Source organism: Lutra lutra, chromosome 5 (assembly GCF_902655055.1).
Source record: "Lutra lutra chromosome 5, mLutLut1.2, whole genome shotgun sequence".
NCBI classification, from domain to species: Eukaryota; Metazoa; Chordata; class Mammalia; order Carnivora; family Mustelidae; genus Lutra; species Lutra lutra.
In genome coordinates, this window is record NC_062282.1 from 67,946,373 (window position 1) to 67,971,930 (window position 25,558).

The 25,558-nt window shown below is 35.4% G+C and overlaps 1 protein-coding gene across 2 annotated transcripts in view; it reads left to right on the forward strand.

Annotated features, from left to right (window-relative positions):
* The window catches only part of SLC12A2 (solute carrier family 12 member 2), a 112,968-nt gene that overhangs the window by 46,616 nt on the left and 40,794 nt on the right, over positions 1–25,558 (forward strand). For both annotated transcript variants that reach the window (XM_047728990.1, XM_047728989.1), the window contains exons 5-14: positions 2,584–2,723; positions 4,553–4,663; positions 6,518–6,626; positions 9,235–9,362; positions 9,460–9,544; positions 13,952–14,103; positions 20,158–20,265; positions 21,315–21,438; positions 22,550–22,651; positions 24,217–24,372. In XM_047728990.1, the coding sequence (XP_047584946.1) occupies positions 2,584–2,723; positions 4,553–4,663; positions 6,518–6,626; positions 9,235–9,362; positions 9,460–9,544; positions 13,952–14,103; positions 20,158–20,265; positions 21,315–21,438; positions 22,550–22,651; positions 24,217–24,372 (1,215 nt within the window). The remainder of the gene's footprint in view (positions 1–2,583; positions 2,724–4,552; positions 4,664–6,517; positions 6,627–9,234; positions 9,363–9,459; positions 9,545–13,951; positions 14,104–20,157; positions 20,266–21,314; positions 21,439–22,549; positions 22,652–24,216; positions 24,373–25,558) is intronic.

Consider the following 25,558-nt stretch of genomic DNA (forward strand, 5'->3'; position numbering starts at 1 on the left):
AAGAAAGTAGTTACTTTTGTCTATTGATGCCTTTTACTCATTCGTAATTCTTCCTTCTCATTGCCATTTTCAGTCATAACAAAAGACTAATATTTATCATGCATATTGTATGATAAGGACTGGAGCCAGACCTGAGTTTAAGTCCAGTTCTTCCCTGGCTGCTTGTATGACCTTGGTCAATTTACTTAACCTCTCTAAGCCTTGATTTTCTCATATGTAAAATGGGAATGATAACAGTATTTAGCTAGAATTAAGTAAAATGTAATTTTTAACAAAATAGAAATTTTATATTCAAGATGAATACCTGCTTTATGCTTATTAGTAAAAATACCAGACCAGTCTCTCTAAGTGGTAGGTCTTTAATACTATCTTTGATTTTGATAAAAACAAAACAAAACAAAACAAAAAAAGAAAACTGCTTTTAAAACTGGTTGTCTGTAGGAAGCAGTAGTAGAAGTGAAAGAAACAGGGCAGAGAATGTTTGCTTTTCATCAGGAGTAAAAGTGTAGTGAGATTAGCAGATACTCTTACATTCTTTTTTATCCATGAACTCTTTATTTTCTTGGAAAAAAATAAAAATCTTTTAAAAATTAACAAAACTAGTTGTGGGGCTTTACGGTTTAGATATTTCAAATTGTAGATATTTTAAACTATTTAAAAATAGTTCTGAAATGTCAGAATTTGCCTACTTATATTCATAATTCCCAGGGAGAATTGCCCTTCTCATTACGTTTTGCCATATTAAATGCACCTTAAGATATCTATTTTTTCTTCTTAGTAATAAAGAGACTTGAAATCAAAACTATAAAGTACATCATGAATTAATTCTTTGTTTTTATAGGTCCTATTGGTGATGTTTCTCAGTCTCACTTATTTTTTTTAAAGATTTTATTTATTATTTGAGAGAGCAAGCAAGTGAGCACAAGTGGGGGAGAGGAGCAAGGGAGAGGGAAGAAGAGGACTCCCAACTTGGCAGGGAGCCAGATGCCAGCCTAGATCCTGGATATCACTTACCTAACTTCTCATGGTGACCTAATTTTCTCATCTGTGAAGTCAGGATAAAATGTAATTCATTGTTGGTATAAGCAGTAAATGAAATAGTGTAAATCAATTTTGTGAACATATATGTTAAATATAGTCTTATAATTAAAGTATTTCAGGGATTTTTCTTGTGATTAATTATAATGAATTTAATGTCTTAGGCTAAGATATTTATTTTATGAAAAATTTGTCTTTAAGTCCATTAGAATTTTTTAGTGTTCAGAAATATTTCTGGGAAATTCCTAGGTAATTTCATCAGATTAAAAACTATAAGATCAGTCATTACAAATGATCAGGTTGCATTTTTTTCTTGAGGATTCCAGGGTGGTAGAAATTATGGTGAAATAAGTAACTAAGGAAGTTTAGGGTGGATGGATTTATAATGTATTTTGAGAGAATTGATAGAATTAACTATGAAACATATTACAGGTATTTCCAGAATGAAGTTGGCATGCTTTGTACTTTATTGAACTATAGAATTTTTTGTTAAATTTATCTTTATTATACTGAGACAACAGGAGAAATATTCAGGTGTTAAATGGCATTTCATCATATGGTCTTTTTTTTTTTAAAGATTTTATTTATTTGTCAGAGACAGAGAGATAAAGGAAACACAAGCAGGGGGAGCAGCTGGCAGAAGGAGAAGCAGGCTCCCCACTGAGAAAGGAGGTTGATATGGGCCTCCATCCTAGGACCCTGGGATCATGACCCAAGCCAAAGGCAGATGCTTGACTGACTGAGCCACAGACGTCCCTCTTCCTATGGCCTTAAGAATTAAGCAGTTCATCAGTATCTAAAAATATGTGTATAAGTTTGTGTAACTTCATTATTATTAAAACTAAGTTTGATTATGACCTAGAGGCCAGAAATAAAATAGAATTTTAGAAGAATTCTTAGAGATAGCAACTAAGCATTAGATTGACTCAAAATCATAATACTGATTATTTAAGTTAGAAAAATATATGTTTCATGATAGTTCGTTTAATGTCCTTGTTGACTATTGCATTTAGTCAGGATTTATTAAACTATAAATTATATCTATTTAGGATATCACCCTATGCTTGCTGTTCTTTGCGATTTCTTTGGAAATTTTTTTGAGTCTTAGTGGTCATGTTACCAACAAATTACCAAATGCCAATTTAGGTTATTGCAGTCATCTCAACTGTGATTTTACATTAAGACTAAAACTCTACTTAGAAAACCATTAGGAGATGATATTGGTATCTATGAATATGAGAAGGAGGCTTTGTCCATCCTAGTCTAAGCTGTAGAAGAGAGAATAGGGATTTAAAAGGCCAGATGATTTTATATTTGATATGGGCAGAATTCTCTGGATGTTGAGAACTGTTAATGAATGAAGTGGGTTGTAAAGAATTCTTTTGGGATGTTTCTTCTTGAAAATATGCTCACCCACTTGCTTATTAATTTAATAGTCGTGCTATTGAAGGCATGTGCTTTCTGAACTCTTTTGTGTAATTAAGAGGATTGTTTGACATTTAAATTCCTAACTTGAGTGTTTTTGTTTTTTTTCCTTTCCCATAGGAGGAGCATATTATTTAATATCTAGAAGTCTAGGGCCAGAATTTGGTGGTGCAATTGGACTGATCTTTGCTTTTGCCAATGCTGTTGCAGTTGCTATGTATGTTGTTGGATTTGCAGAAACCGTGGTGGAGTTGCTTAAGGTAATTTCCACTTCTAGACATTGGTTTCCTAAATCGTTATTGAGGGCTATGTGCCACTCCTCATATTGGATCCTAGGAAAGCCGTGATGAACACAAAATGTGTCCTTCAAGAAGTTTAGTGTAGGAGATAGACAAAGTAATGATAATACCTTGTCAGAAGTGGGTAGTTACAGAAGACTTTGGCAACACAAAAGGTAATCACTTACTACCACCTAGGAAAGGGGCGGGGGTCACAAAGGAGTGTGAGTAAGGGTTTTCCAAGGACGGGAGTCTAGGAGTCAGCAGGCAGGTAGGAGAGGTGGGATGTGCCATGAGGGAATAGGAGAGAAAAGGGAACAAGGGCCCAGAAGGGGTAGAGTATGGTGTTTTTTTTTTTTTTTAATTCTGTAAATATTTCTATATAATTGTAGCATAAAATAGAGATTTAAGACTAGAGAGGCAAAAAAGGGTCAAATCAGTAAAGGTATTGTTTGCTATTAAATTGGGGTCTTAATCTCAGTTGGAGTTAGGGGCTGGAATAGGATCATATTGGGGCTTGAAGAAACATGGAACCATAGTATAGGGCATGGATCTGAGGGATTACCAGTGGAGAGGGAGACCATTTAGAAAGTTACAGCTATCCTGGAAAAAGGATGGTGGTGTACATTCAAACAATGACCAGTGTAGCTAGAGAGGTATTGGTGGACTGGAGAGATTTTTAGAAAGTCAAATGAGTGGACTTGATGATTACTGATATATAGCAAATTAGAGAAAGAGAAAGGGAAATTAGAGAAAAGAGAAAGGATTTCAGGTTTATAGATATAGATTCATATATATAAATACATAGATATATAGATTTACGTACAAAAAATAGATTTCTGAGTTGGAGGTTTAAATGGAGGGTAATGGCATTCACTGAGAAAGAGCAGCACAGGACAGTGTAGTTTGGGACGTCTGATTGGAAGAACTAGAGGTATAGCCAAGTAGAGCTGGCCAGGAAGTAGTTGATAATACTGCCCTGGCATTGAGAAGAGGATTTGTTTGAAAATAGTCATTGGAATGTGTGTAGTTAAAGCAGCAGAAGTGAAATAGGATTCAGCATTATTAACTGAGAGCGACCTGGAGAGACACTTACAGCTGTTCATCATGTTAGGTTAGGTTGTAACTCTGTTCTTCTGTGGTCGGAAGCCGCCCATTAGGAAGTGTAAGATTTGAGAGAGACTGGCACTTATGTTGGCATTGACCTTAGTTGTATAGGCCTTAAGAGATAGGAAAAGCAAGGGCTGTAAGAAAGTGAGCAGTATAACTATTAAGAGTTAATATTCTTTTGTTATTTAATTTAGCATGTTTTTAATGTCATAGATATTAAACCACAAATACTTTTGCTTGTTAGAGTGGGAACAGTGTGTGTTTTTGGACATCTGCATGAATGTGTATTCATCTCTTTTTCTTTTTCTTATGCAACATAAAAGACCATTAAAAACATGAATTTACTAATCACAGTAATACAAAATATATGTCTTTAAAAAATGCTAACTGTGAGTCCTGCTTAAGTGTATTATGATTTTTCTTTGCTTGTTAGCAATTTCATTTTTGATTTAAGTCTGTATTAAATATAGCATTATTAATTTGATCATATATTTGATGTCTTAAGTTTCTTGAATGGTGCCTCAGTAGTACATAGTTATTTATTCCTTTTTCTTAGGCCTCCCTGTTCATTCCTTACATAGGTATTTATTCCACTTCTTTATGTAATAAATTCTGATATCTCTGAAGTGTTTCCAGAAGAATTAAAGAATTTGTCTGAATAACTGAAATTGTTCATTATATTTGTAATTCTCGTTTTCTAGGAACATTCCATACTTATGATAGATGAAATCAATGATATTCGAATTATTGGAGCCATTACCGTGGTGATCCTCTTAGGTATTTCAGTGGCTGGAATGGAATGGGAAGCAAAAGTAAGTAATGAACTCATTGGAATATCTGTACGTATTTAACATATGAACTTTTAGAGCTTTTGTTTAGGGACTACTCTAAAGTGTGGTAATATTTTTAGATTTTAAATATCCTTAAGTGGCCATTTTCAGGGAAGTTTATGTATCAGGTTATTTTCTATCGACAAGGCAGGGAATGTTCAAAGATAACAGTCAGTCTAAGCATCCACTTAAATACAGTACTTTCTGACTTTGGACATCCTGCCCCCTCTCCCCTCCCTCTTTTCCCCTCCCCTCCCTTAATCTTGACTGAAGTTATTTAGAATCACTCAGGTCAATATGTCTGGTAGCCCAAATTAAACTCTTGGCTTTGTAATTTAACAGTTCAATTTCAAAAATAAATACAGGGGTAATAAATGTCAAGTTAGTGCCTGTAAGAGATTAGAGAAGCTCATCTCACTCCTTGCTGTTGATGTCTCAGAAATCATGGCTACCAAAGCCAGGACTGCTGTTTCTGGGAAAAGTTGCTGAAGTCACATGTTAATAACTTGTAGGCCGAGCACCTGGCATTATTTCTCTATCTCTGAGAGAATATTCTTCAGTACAGCTGTTTTCCTGACTGGTGCGTGTCCACATGGATCTGCTGAGGATCTCCAAGTCCCCTCTAGGAGTCATGTTTCCTTTTATAAATCATGTAAGATCATATATTTCTGCTATATATGAGCCATAATAATATTTATCATATCAAAAATTAGGCAATTTGGAAAGAATAATTTTCCCAAGGTTGTTTTTTTAAGTCATTAGTATATAATTAGTATATAATTAAATCATTTACGTATACTTTTAACCATTTGACTTAACTGAAAAGAATAGAATTTCATCCTACATAGGACAGAATGAGCACTTAAGCAGTTTTTATTTCCATGGATGACATAGGTTTTCATGAGTATCTGCCTAACTTTATTGGGAGGTGAAGAGTGGAAGCGGAGAGGTGGGGGAATATGGCAAAATAGTGAAAGGAGTCAAATGTATAAAATTGCTGTTATCAAATAAATCTCAGAGGGATGTGGTGTACAGCATGGTGGCTAGAGTTAATACTATATTGCATATTTAAAAGTTGCATTTTAAAAAGAGTAGATCTTAAAAGTTCTCATCACAAGAAAAACAATTTTTAAATTATGTATGGTCCTGGATATTAACTAGACTTATTGGGGTGATCACTTTACAATTACATGTGTATAAATATTGAATTGTTATGTGGTACACCAGAAACTGATAGATTGTTACATGTCAGTTATATGTCACTGAAACAAAACAAAAAGAGTGTAGGAGGAAAGATGGAAGTTATCATAGATTGTTCCTTCCAGTCCCATTGCTACTTTAGTCTTCCTTCTGGATATTGTCTTTTTCTTTCTGTATTTTTTTCTTCTTCTTTTCCTGTGGCTGTCAGACATTCAACATTGTGCTTGGACCTGGTGTAAAACTTGTTTTTGTAGCAAATGAGTTCCCCATGTCAAGATTGTACTTCCATTGGAGGGGACGGTAAATAATGATAAAGGATGCAAAGCCTGCAGAGTTGTGGAATTTATAGTGCTTTATGATTTGTGTGGTGGCATGCACATCTTGAATTCATTTCAGAAATATTTGGCATGATCCTACTTACACTATCCATTTTTCCCCTGGTATATTGAACATTTTAGGATAGTTCTTTAAAGATCGTTCATATAGTATAAGTTTATTGAATGCCTCAAAAACCTTTTTGAGGCACTGGGAAAACAAGACAAATCCCTTCAGTCACAGAAGTTATATGGTAATGAAACTCAATCAGTGTAGAGACATGAGAGATTTGATTTTGATTTTTCATGTTTAAAATTCCAGGCTCAGATTGTTCTTTTGGTGATTCTCCTACTTGCAATTGCTGATTTCGTCATAGGAACATTTATCCCATTGGAGAGCAAGAAGCCCAAAGGTTTCTTTGGTTATAAATGTAAGTAAAAAAAATATAGACTGTCCTTTTGACATATTTTTTTTACTATATTTTGTGCATGTTACAGCATTTTACTAGTAAATAAAGATAATACACTGTAGATAATTTGTAATATAATTGATCTTGATGGAGTGACTCACACTAATTAACAATCCAATTTAGTGTTGTCTCTGTTATGTATGTTATGATCAGAGTAAAATACTACTTTTATTTACGTCTTCCGTTTTTCATTCTTAGCATCAAAAGATGTTAGAATGTAGAAAAATCAGTGCTTCTGAGGAAAGGTGTCTTTGTTCTCTGCCATTTTAGGAGTTTGTGACTAAAATGGTGACTTTTATGCTCATGTGGCTTTTTCATTCTGTTAGCTGTATTTCAACACAACAGTCTAACCATGCCTATACCTATGAAGGAAACACTCATGGTATAATGGCCACTTCGGTTATTTGACAGTTTTACATCATACATCGTGAGGATTTTCTACAGTTTTAATCTTTGTGACCGTTTTCATTCTGCTTCTGTCCCTGCTGGTGAAATTTACTTGCATTTTTTATTTCCTTAAGTCTCTCTCTCTATTTCTCACCCCGTCACCATCCCCTGCTCTCCACCTAATGGAACCAGTCTGTACCTGCATCTGCACAGGGTGAAATGGCGCCAGGAAGAACACTTGTATTAGTGTCAGAGAGGTTTACCACTTAGGGTAATAGATGTGTCTTCAGGTGACCAAAACTACTCAAGAAACTCCTTGTTTTGAAGCCCTGGAAGAAGAGGCCTAACTGCGATACTCCCTAGTCATTCAGCCCAGAGCAACTCTTACAGATCTATGAAAAGATACAGGATGTATTTCAGTGCACTTCTTCCTTCACAAAGTCTTACTAGGGAAAAAAAAAAATCAGGCGACCCAAACTGTGGGTCCTAGAGATCTGGTTGGTTTACATTTGGGTGTAAGCTTACTAATCTTTTGGCTCACTGGTAACAACATGCAGTACTTCATTATTTGTGAGTGGCACTGGTTTGGTTCTCTCAGACACTGATTTAGTTGTATGGTTAGTTTTCTGATAGGAATTGTTCAAGGTTTCTCCCTTAACCAGTGACACTCATCCATTGTTTGTGCCTACTGGTCCTGGGTTGATAATGTGATACCTGTTTTTACTACTTCTGCTCATGCCTACTTCTTCTTCTTCTTTTTTTTTTTTTTTAAATTTTATTTATTTATTTGACAGAGAGAGAGATCACAAGTCGGCAGAGAGGCAGGCAGAGAGATAGGGGGAAGCAGGCTCCCTGCTGAGCAGAGAGCCCAATGTGGGGCTCAATCCCAGGACCCTGAGATCATGACCTGAGCCAAAGGCAGAGGCTTAACCCACTGAGCCACCCAGGTTCCCCTGCTTGTGCCTACTTCTAAAAGGGACTTTAAATTCCTGATTTTCTGGATTGGGGGAAAAGGTGTTGACTAGCCATGCCAGAAGTGAAAGTTAATAGCATCCCTTAGGTAGATATATTTTCACATTTTGTGCTTCCATAAGTTATATTTGTGACATTTCTTGTCCTTACAAGTGATTTCTTACTTAAAATTTTTTATATTATAATTTTTTTAACATTTCTTTTTACAACCTTATTTCTAAAATAAGTGTTAAAAATTCTAGGGGATGATTATTTCTACAAAATTCCTAGTAATTATATATTTTCTGTTTGTGACTTCCATTGATTTAAAAATAGCTGCAAATATCTGCTAAACCATGTTTTTCATTTCCTTCTTTTTTTCCCCAGATCCTTGGCCCCTTATAAAAGTATTGCATTATTACCTAGTATAGTAATAAATAATGTATAAGTAGCATATCTGGGATTTTTCTCAGTCTGAAATAAGTCTAAATATACTTCAGAATGTGACTTTTCTTTTTTGGTGATTGATATTGCTTTGCTGCCTTGTCATTCATTTTACTAAGGTAGTAAGATGCTTAATGGTTCCAGTAGAAGACCCTGGTGCATGGTAGTTACTCAGATGATGGATAAGTGGATGGATGACAGTAAACTGGTTGTTTCAGTGTCACGGCCCTTCAGAATAGAAGGAAATAGTAAGACTAGTTGAAGCATTCATTATTGTTAAAATGGAAAGGGACTTTAACTAGTTTGCCTTAGCTAAGATTATATGGAAGCCTGATGAAAAATTCAGCATTAAAAATTAAGCAGGTCACCACAAGGAAAGAGAAAACTATACAGATAGTATATAAGTTAGATATAAGGGAAAAAAAAGGGTACAGATTAGTATGATGTTTTTTATTTTCCTACCTCCTTTCCTGTCTCTTTTACTGACCCCAGACGTTGAGAAGTTTATCCATGCTTTGACTGACCTTTGTACTAGTGATAACAATCAAGTTAAAAGTGCTTGAAACATAATTATTAAGATACACAAAATAGTAGGCATGACCCAGGTCAAATCATCATTTTGATTATTAACTGCTCCCTCATAAAGGAAAATAGGCAATGCCCTGCTTCTACTAGGAAATGGTCAAGAATTTACCAGGTACTTGAACTTGAACACTTACACTTGACCTAAATTATAAGAGTCTAATCTGCTGTCCATTAATTGCCAAAGATATTTTGTTCTCCACAGCTGAAATATTTAATGAGAACTTTGGACCAGATTTTCGAGAGGAAGAAACTTTCTTTTCTGTATTTGCCATCTTTTTTCCTGCTGCAACTGGTATTCTTGCTGGAGCAAATATCTCAGGTGATCTTGCAGTAAGTATTATGAAGTACTGTATCCATTCTGTATTAAAAATGGTATATATATATTTATTTTTAAAGGTAGACTTAAATTTTTTTTCTTGTCTTCTAGGATCCTCAGTCAGCCATACCCAAAGGAACACTTTTAGCCATTTTAATTACTACGGTGGTTTACATAGGAATTGCAGTATCTGTAGGTAAATAGCCTTCCATTTTTCTTTCAGACATTTCATGATTCATACTTTAAATATTTATTTCCATGATATTGTATTTCTAACTTTTAATTGCAGAAATATTTCAGTAAAAAGATTAAGAGTTGCGGGGTGCCTGGGTGGCTCAGTGGGTTAAAGCCTCTGCTTTCAGCTCAGGTCATGATCCCAGGGTCCTGGGATAGAGCCCCCCCCCCCCCCATAGGGCTCCCTGCTCAGCGGGGAGCCTGCTTCCTCCTCTCACTCACTCTCTGCCTGCCTCTCTGCCTACTTGTGATCTCTGTCTGTCAAATAAATAAATAAAATCTTAAAAAAAAAAAGATTAAGAGTTGCATATTTTAATTCAGAAAGAGTTTTAAGTAAACTACTAGTGGTTTTACAGATACTACCTAAACCCCCAGATGCCTTAGTGTTTTTTACTGTAGGATCTTTATGAATTAAAGTAAATTAAAAATTATGTAAACTCTTCTTGGCAAACTCTTAAATTTGATTTTGCTACAATTTATAAAAAATACACTTCATGTAGTAGAAGTAAATGCATTCTACTCTGTGATCTTTATAAAATTTTTAATATTTTTGTTTATGGTGGTTATTTTGTATTGCGTGTTAATCTTACTATGTATGAAGATTGTTTGAAGACATTTAAGCAACGTTTGGTGTTTTTTACCAAAAAACCTGATTTTGATAAACAGGGTAATCTATATTGAATGAAAAGTGTTATTGAAGTCTTAACTAAATTGAATGAACCTGTTTTCAACTTTTTATTATATTCATGAAATCATAGCATTTTAAATGAACTGGAAAGGACTTAAGTGGTCAGCCAGTCTCTAAATCACTGTTCTACACATGAAGAAATGAAAGCTTAGTAATTCCTTACCAAAGATAACTCACACTTGATTTAAAGAATTGTTTCCCAGCAAAGAGGGCTTTTATTTTGTCCTTTAGTCAATTCTTTAAAGACTCTTAGTAGTTTCTTTAGCTGAAATGTTCCCAAGAAAAAGTATTGATTTACATATAATTTACTTGCAGTGACTATAGATAAAAAGTTTTTTTAAAGATTTTATTTATTTATTTGAGAGAGAAGTGAGCTAGAGAGAAGAGAGCATGAGCGGCGGGAGGAGCAGAGGGAGAGGGAGAAGCAAACTCCCTGCTGAGCAGGGAACCCAGTGCAGGACTGCACCCCAGGACCCTGATTCATGACCTGAGCTGAAGGCAGACGCCTGGACTGAGCTACCAGGCACCCCTATTTATTCTTGCAGTCCATAGGTAGATCTCTGAAATTCATTTAGAAACAAAAATCATTATATATATATATATATATATATATATACACACACACACACACACACACACACACACACACACATATATATGTATGTATATGTTTTTATATTTATATATTTTATATACTATATAAATATATATTTATAAAATATATTTTTACATATATATATATATATATATAAGCTTAGCAAAAACATTTTCATGTTCCCCTAAAAGTTCCTGGCTCAGGAAAATTTAGTTTAGTTTTGTTTTGTTTTTTTTTAAGATTTTATTTATTTATTTATTTATTTGACAGAGAGATCACAGGTAGACAGAGAGGCAGGCAGAGAGAGAGGGAAGCAGGCTCCCTGCCGAGCAGAGAGCCCAATGTGGGGCTCGATCCCAGGACCCTGGGATCATGACCTGAGCTGAAGGCAGAGGCTTCAATCCACTGAGCCACCCAGGTGCCCCAGGAAAATTTAGTTTTAATTTAAAGATTGATACAGCTGATTATGTTTCAAATCGGAAAATAATTAGTTAAACCAAATAAATGTTTTCTGTTTGTATCTGACTCTCTGGCTGCGAGCTGTCATACTTAATTCATTCTGTCCATACTAGACCTTGGAGCAGTAGGAGTAGCCCTTCCTCCCTGACAATCAGGAATGGGGCCAGTATCTACAACAGTGGATGTGTAACTCATTCAGAGTAAGGGAACCTCTTTTCCCCCAGTCACCTGCAATGTAGAACATTAGAGTAGGAAACACATAAGAGCATTGCTGCTCTAGGGTAGACAGGGCTCTTTTCTCCCCTCACCCCAGATGGTTTCACAAGTACCTTCTAAACACTGCTCCAAAAGTTAGATGAAGAAATTCAGAAAGAAAAAAACTTGATACAGTGTGTCTGGTCATTAAAATATTCCCCTTTCAAACTTAACTTTCTGTTTGTTTCTCACTTTTGGCTGCAATATTTAAAATTTTTACCTCCTATATGATGAGACAGGACTGTAAAAGTGCCTCCAATGTCTAAGATATGCTAATTACTAATAGTTACACATCATATATTGTTCCAAATAACCAAGTGCTTTTTTCCAAGAAAACTTTTTAAATGTCATGTCATAATATGGAAGTTTATATTTTACACAAAAGTAGACTTTTTTCTTTTTTAAAAATTTTCATTTTTTTAATTTCTTTTCAGTGTTCCAGAATTCATTATTTATTTTCAGCATAACAGTATTCATTGTTTTTGCACCACACCCAGTGCTTCATACAATCTGTGCCCTCTCTAATACCCACCACCTGGTTTCCCCAATCTCCCATGCCCCGTCCCTTCAAACCCCTCAGATTGTTTTTCAGAGTCCATAGTCTCTCATGGTTCACCTCCCATTCCAATTTCCCCCAACTCCCTTCTCCTCTCTAACTCTCCTTGTCCTCCATGCTATTTGTTATGCTCCACAAATAAGTGAAACCATATGATAATTGACTCTCTCTGCTTGACTTATTATGCACCACACCCAGTGCTCCATGCAATACGTGCCCTCCATAATACCCACCACCAGGCTCACCCAACATCCCACCCCCCTCCCCTCCAAAACCCTCAGTTAGTTCCTCAGAGTCCACAGTCTCTCATGGTTCATCTCCCCCTCCAACTTTCCCCAACTCCCTTCTCCTCTCTATCTCCTCATGTCCTCCGTGTTATTCCTTATGCTCCACAAATAAGCGAAACCATATGATAATTGACCCTCTCTGCTTGACTTATTTAACTCAGCATAATCTCTTCCAGTCCTGTCCATGTTGATACAAAAGTTGGGTATTCATACTTTCTGATGGAGGGATAATACTCCATAGTATATATGGACCACATCTTCTTTATCCATTCTTCCGTTGAAGGGTATCTTGGTTTTTTCCACTGTGGTTCGTTCCATTGTTGGGGTACAGATGGCCCTTCTTTTCACTACATCTGTATCTTTGAGGTAAATACCCAGTAGTGCAATTGCAGGGTCATAGGGAAGCTCTATTTTTAATTTCTTAAGAAATCTCCACACTGTTTTCCAAAGTGGCTGCACCAACTTGCATTCCAACCAACAGTGTAAGAGGGTTCCCCTTTCTCCTCATCCTCTCCAACACATGTTGTTTACTGTCTTGTTAATTTTGGCCATTCTAACTGGTATAAGGTGGTATCTCAATGTGGCTTTGATTTGGATCTCCCTGATGGCTAGTGATGATGAACATTTTTTCATGTGTCTATTAGCCATTTGCATGCCTTCATTGGAGAAGTTAGACTGCTTTTTCTAATGAACCATCACCTACTTTCAACAAAGTTATCAAGGAATAGAAATATATGGTTAATATTGATTCACCTGCACCCATTCCTTCTGCCTCATGGGTTATTTTTAAGCAAATCTCGGCTATCACACACTGTCTTATTATCAGGATAGACTTACTTGAGCCTAAGGTTTAAATAGAATTATAATTCATTTATGTTAAAATTGTTTCCCTTCACAGAAGATTGATATTACCTGAAGTCTGATCTTTGGCATGTTTCACATATTAAATACTTGGAGTACAGGAAAACATTTCTACCATTTGGAACTCTTCCAACATAGTGTTTTATATTTGCTTAACCAAACAGTTTTGCTCATTACCATTTTCCAAAGTTATATGTGTGGGTTTTTTTTTTTTTAAAGATTTTATTTATTTATTTGACAGAGATCACAGGTAGGCAGAGAGGCAGGCAGAGAGAGAGGAGGAAGCAGGCTCCCTGCTGAGCAGAGAGCCCGATGCGGGGCTCGATCCCAGGATCCTGGGATCATGACCTGAGCCGAAGGCAGAGGCTTTAACCCACTGAGCCACCCAGGCGCCCTGTGTGTGGGGTTTTTAAGTGTGCATGTGTGAGATACTAGCTTGTAAGATTTTGTTTCACTACTTAAATATTTGGGGCCATGATGCTATTCCAATTCTGTTTCAGGTAAATCTACTTAAACTGTTAATGCTATATGTAAATGCTAAAAATGTAAATACTGTTAACCAGTTCATGTTCAGTCAGTACCATAAATTCCTTTATGGACATATGTAATTTTGAAATGAATATAAGTTTTAGTTATATTGCTTGTTCTTATTGTCCCTTGTCCTTCAGGTTCTTGTGTTGTTCGAGATGCCACTGGGAATGTTAATGACACTATTGTAACAGAACTAACAAACTGTACTTCTGCAGCCTGCAAATTAAACTTTGACTTTTCATCTTGTGAAAGCAATCCTTGTTACTATGGCCTAATGAACAATTTCCAGGTGAGCCTCATATTTCTATTCTGCTGACATTGTATACCTAGATGTCAGGCTGCTGTCAAACCTGAGCATTCAGAGTACAGCACTCACTTAGAAGGGAGGACCATTGTAGGACCATTGTTACTTTTTACTCAGATAGCTGTTTGAAAAGTCTGTCAATGAGTAATTGGGCAAATAGATAAGTAATTTAAAGGGTAAAATCTGAAGCTGTTCAAGAGCTAAAGGACTCACGAGGGTAACACTTTGATCATTTGTAATATATGTAGTGAATAGATTCATAAAGCAAGGAAGCATCTCACATGTGGTCATACTTGTTGGGTCTATATCTGGGTTCTCTGATCTCTTCTTTGGCATTTTCATCTGTCAATCCACCAGTACCATCCATTCTTGTTAAGAGTAGTTACATGATAAGTCTTAAAGTCAAGTACATCGATTCCTCCCACTTTATCCTTTTTCAGAATTGTTTTAGCTATTTTAGTTCCTTTTGCTTTTTCACATAAATTGTAGAATGATGTTTATCTACAAAAAGTCTTAAGTGGATTTTTGATAGGAACATATTAAACTTGTGTTTCAATTTGGGGAGAATTGACATGTTCACTTTGTTGAGTGTTCTAATCCATGAACCCAGTATATTTCTCCATTTATTTAGATCTTCTTTGGTTTCTTTCATCAGTGTTGTATAGTTTTCAGAATACGAGTACTTGCTCAACGTGTTTGTTATATTTATACCTAAGTATACCTAAGTATTATACCTAAGTATTTATATCTAAGTATTATTTTGAGTATTTTGTTATTTTTAAAAAGATCTTCTTGTAAGTAATCTCCACACCCAATGTGGGGCTTGAACTCACAACCCTGAGATCAAGAGTTGCATGTTCCACTCAATGAACCAGCCAGGCCACCCTTTAAGTATTTTAAGTGAGTCCTGCACTCAATGAAATGAGTTGAGTTTCTAATTTGTGGTGTCTTCATAACTGCTTTATATAATGACTTCCCTTTTAAGAAAGATTGGTGAGTATCAATAGTGTTATTAGGTAAGGCCCATGTACTCATGCTGTGCTAAACTCCCATTGAACAGTAGAATAAAATTCTTAATGCATGCTTGAAAGTTTGTGACCTTTTAAAACGTATGAGCTATATAAAACATAATACAATTTGTCCAGTATTTAGAGAATATCAGTCCTTTTTATTACTACCTGTATAAGGTTCTGAAAGTAAAATGAAATTTTTGTAACATTTATAGGTTTTTACAGAGAAGATTATACTAATTCAGAGTGAAAACTAAAAATTTTGATTCTAGTGTTTTTACAGTTTAGTGTAAACATAAACAGAGTAACTGAGAGTTCACTATATTTTAGAACAATATACATTTTATATAGAATACTTAAATTTTGTAATAAATTTGTGACTTAAATTTTTAATGGCAGTATTTTTTTATTTTGTGTTTTAAGCAATTGACTACATTTTCAGTGGTTATAAATATTGAACCCAATTATGTAAGAGAAGTTTGTTTGTTCTAGTCACAAGACTAGGCATAGTTGTAGGAATGAAAGAAAGTATTCATATCCAGCTAATGATTCGGGCCAGTTCTGACATTGATATTGTGTATGAAAAGCGCAAATGTTGATCTCTGCCCAGTGACTAAAAATGCCAATCAGATTTCTGTGTTGTCTTAAAATACAAAAGTGTGTTGTCTTTATCAAGTCTGGTATGGACTCATGAAACCAAAGAGGAGTTTGGTTTACAAATAAAGCTGCTTTTCTAATACAATTAAATAAAATTTTAAAACAATTTTTAAGTGCTTTGTAAAGTAAAACTAATTTGGAAAAAAATCCTATAAAAATGCAAATTGCTTGTCATTTGAAGAATGAGGAATGGCGAATAGATGTATCTGAGGAGGCTGTAAGTTGGAATCTAATCATGAAGTCTATACAAAGTCACATTTGATCACACTGTTTTGCATGTAATTGACTTTTCATACTTCAGGAGGAAAAGTGATTTGGATCGCCTTACTTAATTTTTTTTTTATTTTATAATACGCTTTTCAAGTTATGTTCATTTTTTTTTAATTTTTATTTTTCATATATAATCTTCATGTTTCTGAATATAGTTCTATATTTTAATGTCATCTGAAACCTGACTATTAAGCTTTATTGCTCAATAAAGTGTGAGCTTCTTTGCTCTATCAGTCAAAACCCTTCATACCCAGACTTACATCGCCCTGCCTTCTATCCATACTGAACTTGAGGGGTTACATGTTTGTGAACATACACATGCATACGTGTTTAACTCACTCTCTTAGGGTTGTTTTGTTTTGTTTTGTTTCGGTGCTTCACTCTGCTGGAAATGCACCTGCTTTTTTCTTTACGTTTGTCCAAATCTTCCTGCTTTCAAGGAGACCCATTTTCATGAAGATTTTCTAAATCACAAGTCATCCACACACACACATACCCCCACACAGACACGCCATGCAGAATCTTACCATTCATTTTACTTGCCACTTTTCTACCTTTTATTGGACTTCTGTCTTTTACCCCCCCCCTTATTAGAGAGACCTGTGTTTCTGTTATCTTTGTATTCTGAACAACACTGGTATTACCATTATTTACATTCATTATCATTATCTTTACTACTCATATTTTAACATTAAATGGTGGAAAATGCAGAGGTTATTAGGTAAATAAATAAATAGAAAACAGGAAACTTGGCAGATTTTAGAAGCATAGTGTTTAGAGATGGTAAGCGTGGAGCATTATTTACCTCCGTTCATGGAAGAAGAGATGATGTAATGGAAGAAGAAAAATGGAATTTTTACTCAAAACATGACAGATGAAATGTTACAGATACATATAATGCTTGTGGTGTCTGTTTTGCCTTAATCCAGCAATTTATCATATTCTCTGTTCCTTACTTTCTCTCTTCATTTATCTCCTGTCTTTGCACTTATCTTTGAGGTCATTATGTGTTTGATAAGTATATATAACAGAAATCAAGTCTGCTCCTTTTGATCTTGGTCCATCTTATGTGTCCTTTATAATCTCTTCCCTAAAGACAGGATTGGCAATGCTGATCTAGTATTAATAGCTGTGAAATACAGTGATCGTGAAAAACACATGGCTTATAGCTAACCAAGTTGTTACTAAAGGGCTGGATAGAAAATGATCTTTTCAGGATTTTTTTTCTCCTTGAAATGCTTAGAGAGGACAATACTAATGTTCATTAAAACACTTTAATGTAGGGGCGCCTGGGTGGCTCAGTGGGTTAAGCCGCTGCCTTCGGCTCAGGTCATGATCTCAGGGTCCTGGGATCGAGTCCCACATCGGGCTCTCTGCTCACCAAGAAGCCTGCTTCCCTCTCTCTCTCTCTCTCTCTCTCTCTCTCTCTCTGCCTTCCTCTCCATCTACTTGTGATCTCTCTCTGTCAAATAAATAAATAAAATCTTTGAAAAAAAAAAAAACACTTTAATGTAGTTTTCATTTTTAACATTGAGTCTTTTGAAAGATACATGGGTGGATATTTAACAAGGTGGAATTATATACACTTATAACCAGACTGATGCATTATGGCCAGGGATTGTGCCTGTAGTTAACTTTACATCTGGCTTAAAATATAAAATTATAGTCAAGTGTAAAATAGTCACTAATACCTTAACACCATATTTCCTTATCTCCTTGGTGTCATTTGGCACATGGTCTCGGTCAATATAAATGAAAAGTAGGGATGCCTGGGTAGCTTATTTAGTTAAGTTTCCAGCTCTTGATTTTGGCTCAGGTCATGATTTGGGGGTTGTGAGATGGAGGCCTGTGTAGGGCTCCAAGGTGGGCATGGAGGCTGTTTAAGATTCTCTCTCTCCCTCTCCCCTTACCCTACTTGGGCACGCACACTCTCTCTCTCAAATAAGTACTCTTGGTGATGGGTATTAAGGAGGGCATGGACTGCATGAAGTACTCAGTGTGGTGCATAAGCAATGAATCTTGGAACACTAAAAAATATAAAATTAAATTAAGATATCAAATTTTAAAAAAAGAGGGAAACTTCTCTACAGATAGAAATTTCCTTTATAATAAATGCAAATTTACTTTACCAAAGGGAAAAATACACACACACACACACACACACACACACACACACACAAGTAAATATCTCCTAAGGAAGTAATAATGAATTTAGGTGATGGTCACTGTTTCACTGCTGGTGAAATTTTAATGGATGGGTCAAGATGGCAGTACCTGAATCTACCAGATGTATTTTCCACCTCAATTTTATTTTTTCACAGTTTTCAAAAATGTGAAGGGACCAGTGCAGTGAATACCTGTATACCTACCCCTTCACTTAAAATTACTAGTTTCTATTTTACCCCATTGCTTTATCTTTGTATATATGTATATTCTTTTTCTCCTCAAACATAAAAGAATAAATTATACATATCATAAAATGCCTATCAGAGTATTTGAAATACTCTATATGAGTGTGGTATAGTTATCCCACTTAAGCAATTTAATGTTGATAAAATACTGTTACCAAAATATATTCCACCTTCATCTTTCCCCACTTGTTTCAGTAATGTCTCTTTCAATTATTTTTCTTATATCCAAGATACAATCTAGGTCATGCATGGCATTTAGTTATTATTTTAAAATCCTTTAATCTGGGACTTACCAGCCTGCCTGTTGTAATCTTCCAGGACACTGATATTTTAAAGAGTTTAGGCAGGTTACTTTGCATTTTGCCCCTGAGTTTGGATTTATCTGATTGTCGTGTCATGATCTAAGTGGTTAATCCATTTTTTTTTTTTAAACTTCAGTAGGGAAATGTTTGAACATGTACGAAGATCGAAAAGCAGTGTAATATACCTAGCTAGCATACATTGTCCAGCTTTACCAGTCACCAGTGCTTGGCTGACTGTTTTATTTATAACTTTCTACTTCCCAGATTATGTGAAGACCAATCATAGATTTAGATCCTTTCAGGTAGAAATATTTCAACATTTAGGTCCAGTATTTAAGGTCTCTTTTTAAAAAATTTTTATTTATATATTTGAGAAAGAGAGTGTGAGAGAGCATGAGAGGGGAGAAGGTCAGAAGGAGAACAGACTCCCTGCAGAGCTGGGAGTCCTGTGTGGGACTCCACCACGGGACTCCGGGATCATGACCTGAGCCGAAGGCAGTTGCTTAACCAACTGAGCCACCCTGGTGCCCTTAAGGTCTCTTTTTAAAAAGAAAAAACATAACCACAGTACAGGTCTATTACCTTAATGAAAACAAAACCACAAAGAGAAAGAACTACCTGACAGAAGTGTATTGTACCATCTTGAAATATTCCTGTCAGAAGACTTGGCTTCAGTCTGATGACCTATCAGTCGACTAGTTCTATCTAGTCTGTCAGTTGACTAGAAATACAGAGGTGAGACCAGCAGGTTAAATAACACAAGTTGGAGGTGCAGTCAGCAAAATCCAGAGTGTGAGGCTTCTACAGGACAGTGACCCAAAAATAATAAAATGTAAAGGAAACAAACAGTGAACTCGTGGATTGAAAAAGACTTAAGAGACATATCAACCAAATTTAATGTGTAGTCCCTTTGTGAATCCTGATTGAAACAAACTATTTAAAAAGGCAAGAAAAGATGGACAGGTTGGGGGAATTGGAATGCTGATAGGCTATTTGGTGATATTAAAGAATTACTTTTCAAACTGTGACAGCAGCTTTGCAGTTAAGGTTTTTTAATGTGCTTACTTTACCCATTAGAGGTATGCACTGGAACATTTATGTATTAAGTGATATCTGGGGTTTGATTCACAATGACATGAGGATTTGTTCATTATGTATTTTCTCTACCATTGTATGTCTTTGAAATTTTACCAAATTAAAAGATTGAAGGTAAGGGCTCAGAAAATTTCTGTTTCAGAAATTTATAATGCATGTAACTATTATTCCTGTTCATTGTTACCATATTTCCCTGATATCAGTCTCCTTCATTAGCATAATAAATATGTATAGTACTTTTTTTTTTTTAGTGGTTTGCAAGACTTAATTTTTCATTTTTGTCCCTTTTTTAAGGTAATGAGCATGGTGTCAGGATTTGCACCATTAATTTCTGCTGGTATCTTTTCAGCCACTCTTTCTTCTGCATTAGCATCCCTTGTGAGTGCTCCCAAAATATTTCAGGTAGGTATTTTCATATTACAGATGTTATTGAAGGGTAATTTTTGATAGCACCTTTCAATTTGGGATTATTTTTTCAAATCCTTTGTTTACCTCTACAACCTCATATGTGTATATGACTTATACACACATATCTCAAGCCAGATGTTTAACTTTGTGTGTTTGAATGTGAATGTTTCTATTTATGTAAACTTTAGTGCATTTACCTACTGTCAGGATGTAATCCTTGAGTTGTCTTTCTGGAAGTAGTGATGGGTTTTGGTTTTTTTGACATACTCTCTTTGCTAATTTTTTCTGTTGTCTTACCAAGATTAATGAATGCATTCCAAGCATAAATCAGGAGAATTAAAGGATCTTGTCCCTCTTAGCAGTATGTCAGCCTTTATGTTTTACTTTACAGATATTTGAATGCCTACTGTATGCCACATGTTCTGTTAACTACTTAGGGTAGAAAGTTGCATAAGGTAGATATTATCTCCCTTTAATCAATATCATATAAATAGCTGATACTGAACAGGAAATACTTTTTTTTACTAAGTCCAAAAAAGAAACATTGATTCTGCAGCCTTTTTCTTAATATTAAAGTTGTAGCCAGTCAGTACAGTAAATGTAGAATATATTTCTTTAAACAATTCTTAGTAAAGTTTTAAGAAAAGTGGTTAAGTTTATAATTGGGATTTTTATCTGCTTTAAATCTAGGATTCAGACTTTTCTTAATGTAGGTCATACTTATGTCACACTAAGTTTTCAGATTTTTTAAATTTATATACCTGCTTCTCTGATTTTTTTTTTTTTTTTCATGGAAGAATTTCAGTGTGAGGGTGGGGTTAGGCAGATAAAAACTTCAGTGGTGTTCTGAACCAGCCACCGTTTGATGCTTGAAATACATGGTCTCCTTTACAGATTGTAGGTAAAGCAGTGTCATACAAGGGGAGGAAAGAGGACCAAGAATTAGAAATGTGTTCTATTCCTGAGTAACCTATCAAAACTGTAAGAAATATGTACGGCTAATTGCATTCCGTTTCCTTCTAATATTGACATTTCTTCCCTAGGCCCTTTGTAAGGACAACATCTACCCAGCTTTCCAAATGTTTGCTAAAGGTTACGGGAAAAATAATGAACCTCTTCGTGGCTACATCTTAACGTTCTTAATTGCTCTCGGATTCATCTTAATTGGTTAGTCATATAAATGGCGTGCTAATAGAGATTTTGAGGTAGTTACAGTATTAGCTCTGAACATTGAATTATTATAAACAAAACCTTACTTTGCTTACTAAATGAAGTTAGTTTCTTTGTGATCAATTTAAAAAGCATATAGAAAATCCTGCAAATAATAGTGCTCAGTAAATATTTGCTCAAATTATTGCTGTCATTAAAGCCTCATGAGAGGGAACTCCTGGGTTCTTGTCCCTGAAATAAATGAGATAATAGCATAAGGGAAAGATTTCAGGTCCCCCTCCTGAAGGTGTAGCCTTTGGTAAGCTAGTTTTGGGCACTTTTGCCCCTGATCGCAGGTGAACTAAATGAGTCTTCATTGGTAAAGATGACAGTGGGCTTTTATTAAATGTCTGATGATACCACCATGTGTGGAAACTAACAACTCTCATGTAATGTTGCTAGGTATTTATTTGGGTAAGGTTACTCTGGGAGAACAAATCAGCATGTTGAGTTAAGTTTCTCACAATCCAACAATTCTCTTTAGGAGTATTTACCCTAGGGAAACTTGAATATATACCCAAGGAGCCCTATGCAAGGATGTTTCTAGTGCCATTAATTGTAATAGTGAAAAATGGAAGCAACCTGAATACCTACTAGCAGAAGAATGAAACTGCAGAATAATATTCAGGAGTAAAAAAAATGAATAAAATTGATTTTCATATATCAGTATGAGTGAATCTCCAATATAACAAATGCATCAAGTCAAGTTGTAGAATAATAAATATAGTGTGATATTATTTGTCTGACTTTTAAAATATCCAAAACAGGGCTGCCTAATGCTTGTGAACTATATATATATTTAGTAAAACCGTGTAGTACCATTGGAAAAAAATATACCAACTTTGGAAGAATGGGGTATAAAGGGTTTCAACTGTGGACCCAAGGTTAGATTCTTGAAAAGTTAAGTATACAAACTATATATGACAAAATATAAGTATTCATTAAGTCTGAATGCTGGATATGGGACTATTCCTTAGGCTGTCATCTAAAGGTTTAAAATAATTTCATTTTTTAAAAAGTCAAAAAGTATCTGGTGTGTCAATAAATATACCTCGTGTTTCTTTTGCAGCTGAGCTGAATGTTATTGCTCCAATTATTTCTAACTTCTTCCTTGCATCATATGCATTGATCAATTTTTCGGTGTTCCATGCGTCACTTGCAAAATCTCCAGGTGATTTTACGTTTTTTAAAAAATTTTTTAAATGCACCAATGTCTTTGATTTTAGAGAAAATAAGACTTTAATGCATTTTAAAAATAGATTTTATTTATTTATTTGACAGAGATCACAAGTAAGCAGAGAGGCAGGCAGGGAGAGAGGGGGAAGCAGGCTTCCTGCTGAGCAGAGAGCTGGATGCAGGCCTGGATCCCAGGACCCTGAGATCATGACCTGAGCCCAAGGCAGAGGCTCAACCCTCTGAGCCACCCAGGCACCCCGACTTTAACGCATTTTAAAAGATGGTATTGTGAGTGTTTAGCCCGTTAATGCTCAGTCAGCCTTCACAGTTGAGTCAAATTTAGTGAGTTTTCAAAGATCTCTTTATCATGAAGTTTCCCAGTAATGTACTGTTTCTTGTCTTCGAAGCATGTATGAGCATTAATCTCAAATTCTAACACTTTGAAAGAATTATTGTGCTTTTCTTTCCCTGTTTTTGTTTATTAAGCTGCTTTCTGTTTAGGTTCTGAGAACATTATAATGGTATAGCTAACCTGCCCAGAAAAATATTTACAACACAATAAGTTCTATGGAGTTCTATTATAAAGGGTCACTTGCAACTGAAAAAGTGCCTCTTATACTTTTATTGATGGCTTTTTGTTATAAACCATAACAATAGTTGGATACCAGGGAAAGAATTGAAGGAACAAAAAGCACTTTTCCTTCTAAGGGCCTAAAAACTTCTCAGAACTTTAAGAATATAAATTTTAGAAGTGTATGTGTGGCTGTAAAAAGCAGCACAAGGGATGCTTGTTCTGGCCTCTTCTTTATCTTGGCTCTATTAATATGAGTATCCTGGTTGTGATATTACAGTATCCTTTTGCAAGATATTATCATTGAGAGAAATTAGGTAAAAGGTCCCCAGAATTTTCCTGGATTCTTTCTCATAACTTTGTGTGAAACTTAATTTAAAAAAAGAATATGAAATATATTAAATTATGATTTAAAAATATTTTTTGGCTATGAAATAAAAATTTTAAAACATGGTCTTCAGCATTTTTTTTAGAGAGAACTTAATTCTTAAATACTTAACCAAAGGTAAGTTTCTCTACTTAACTGTTAATTTTTCTATCAGGTAGGTCAACTTCTAACAATTTTCAAGAACATTCTGTTTGAACTCTCCTGTATATTCATTAGAATACAGATATGTCTTCTGCTAAAATCCAGAACATAAAACTACACTATTAAGGGCTAGATTTGAAAACTTCTTCTTTCAGTCTTTTGTAGTTTTTAACCATTCATTAAGATAGTTTGATTTAAGCTTTTTTTTTGATGAAGAATTTATTGAATACAGAAACTAGTAATATAGAATAAAACAGAAGTAAACAGATGGGCTCTCTTCTTGGCCTTCAGATCTTGGGCTCAGTAATGCCCTATGGCTTTACTGTTACACATTATCCTTAGACTTACTATTTAAAGTGACCACAAAGAAAGTTATTTTGTGCATACATATGTACCACTGTCTAAAGCAGATAAGGTATCTGAGTGACTTTGATGTATCTGTTTTATTTGTGATTGTTAGGGTGGCGTCCTGCATTCAAATACTACAACATGTGGATATCACTTCTTGGAGCGATTCTTTGCTGCATAGTGATGTTCGTTATTAACTGGTGGGCTGCATTGCTAACATATGTAATAGTCCTTGGGCTGTATATTTATGTTACCTACAAAAAACCAGGTCAGTAGTTTTTCACATTTATTATTTCAAGCTAGAAAACATCTAGAAGTTCTTTGTTACTTTATATCTAAGCATCATCTTTTGTGCACTTGTAAGGTGCTTTATAAAACCTAAAATGCTTCATTTCCAAATACATATCATTTTAGGGAAATAATTGCCACAAGGCTTTATTCTCTGGAATGCCTACTTACCTGTAAATTAGACTTAACTAATCCTACTTACAGAAAAATGACAAATTTGTATTACTAACATGCTGGTGGCCCTCAATATACTTAAAAAAATTTTTTTGAAGGGTTAGACTTAGTGAAATAGTTCCTGTAGTAACTGTTAGTCTAATAAATGTATGTGTTACTACTGTAGTCTTAGTGTCTGCTGTATAGTAAGTACCATGGAATTTACAGTATATTAGAAGATTTGACAAAGGTGGGGTTTTTTGTTTTTGTTTTGTTTTAAAGATTTTATTTATTTATTTGTTTGTCAGAAAGAGAGAGCGTACAAGCAGGCAGAGAGGCAGGCAGAGGTAGAGAGAGAGGCAGGCTCCCCGCCTAGCAAGGAGCCTGATAGGGGACTCCATCCCAGGACCCCGGGATCATGACCTGAGCCGAAGGCAGCGTCTTAAACCCACTGGGCCACCCAGGCGTCCTGACAAAGGCATTTTTTTTTTTTAAAGATTTTATTTATTTATTTGACAGACAGAGATCACAAGTAGGCGGAGAGGCAGGCAGAGAGAGAGAGGAGGAGGCAGGTTCCCTGCCGAGCAGAGAGCCCGATGTGGGGCTCGATCCCAGGACACTGGGACCATGACCCGAGCCGAAGGCAGAGGCTTTAACCCACTGAGCCACCCAGGCGCCCCTGACAAAGGCATTTTTAACTGGGAAATAGTTAAAGATTACCCAGAAGGTGTCACAGTGATAACTATCGGGCCTATCTCCACATAAGACGATGACACTTGGGTATGTTGGGATTGATCCAGTGTAGTACGGTGACCTCTAACTCTGAGGGAAGAACCAGTAAAAAAAGGTTTGACAAATTTGGGCCCCAAAAGAAGAGTTCACGTGTTGCCATGTGAAATTGTGAGGAAGCATTTTGTAATCCAGATATGAGGTTTTGGATAAGAGTGCTGGCCTTAGAAATGAAATGGACAAAGAAGGTAATGTTTTAACCATCTTAAAAACAATTATTTCTC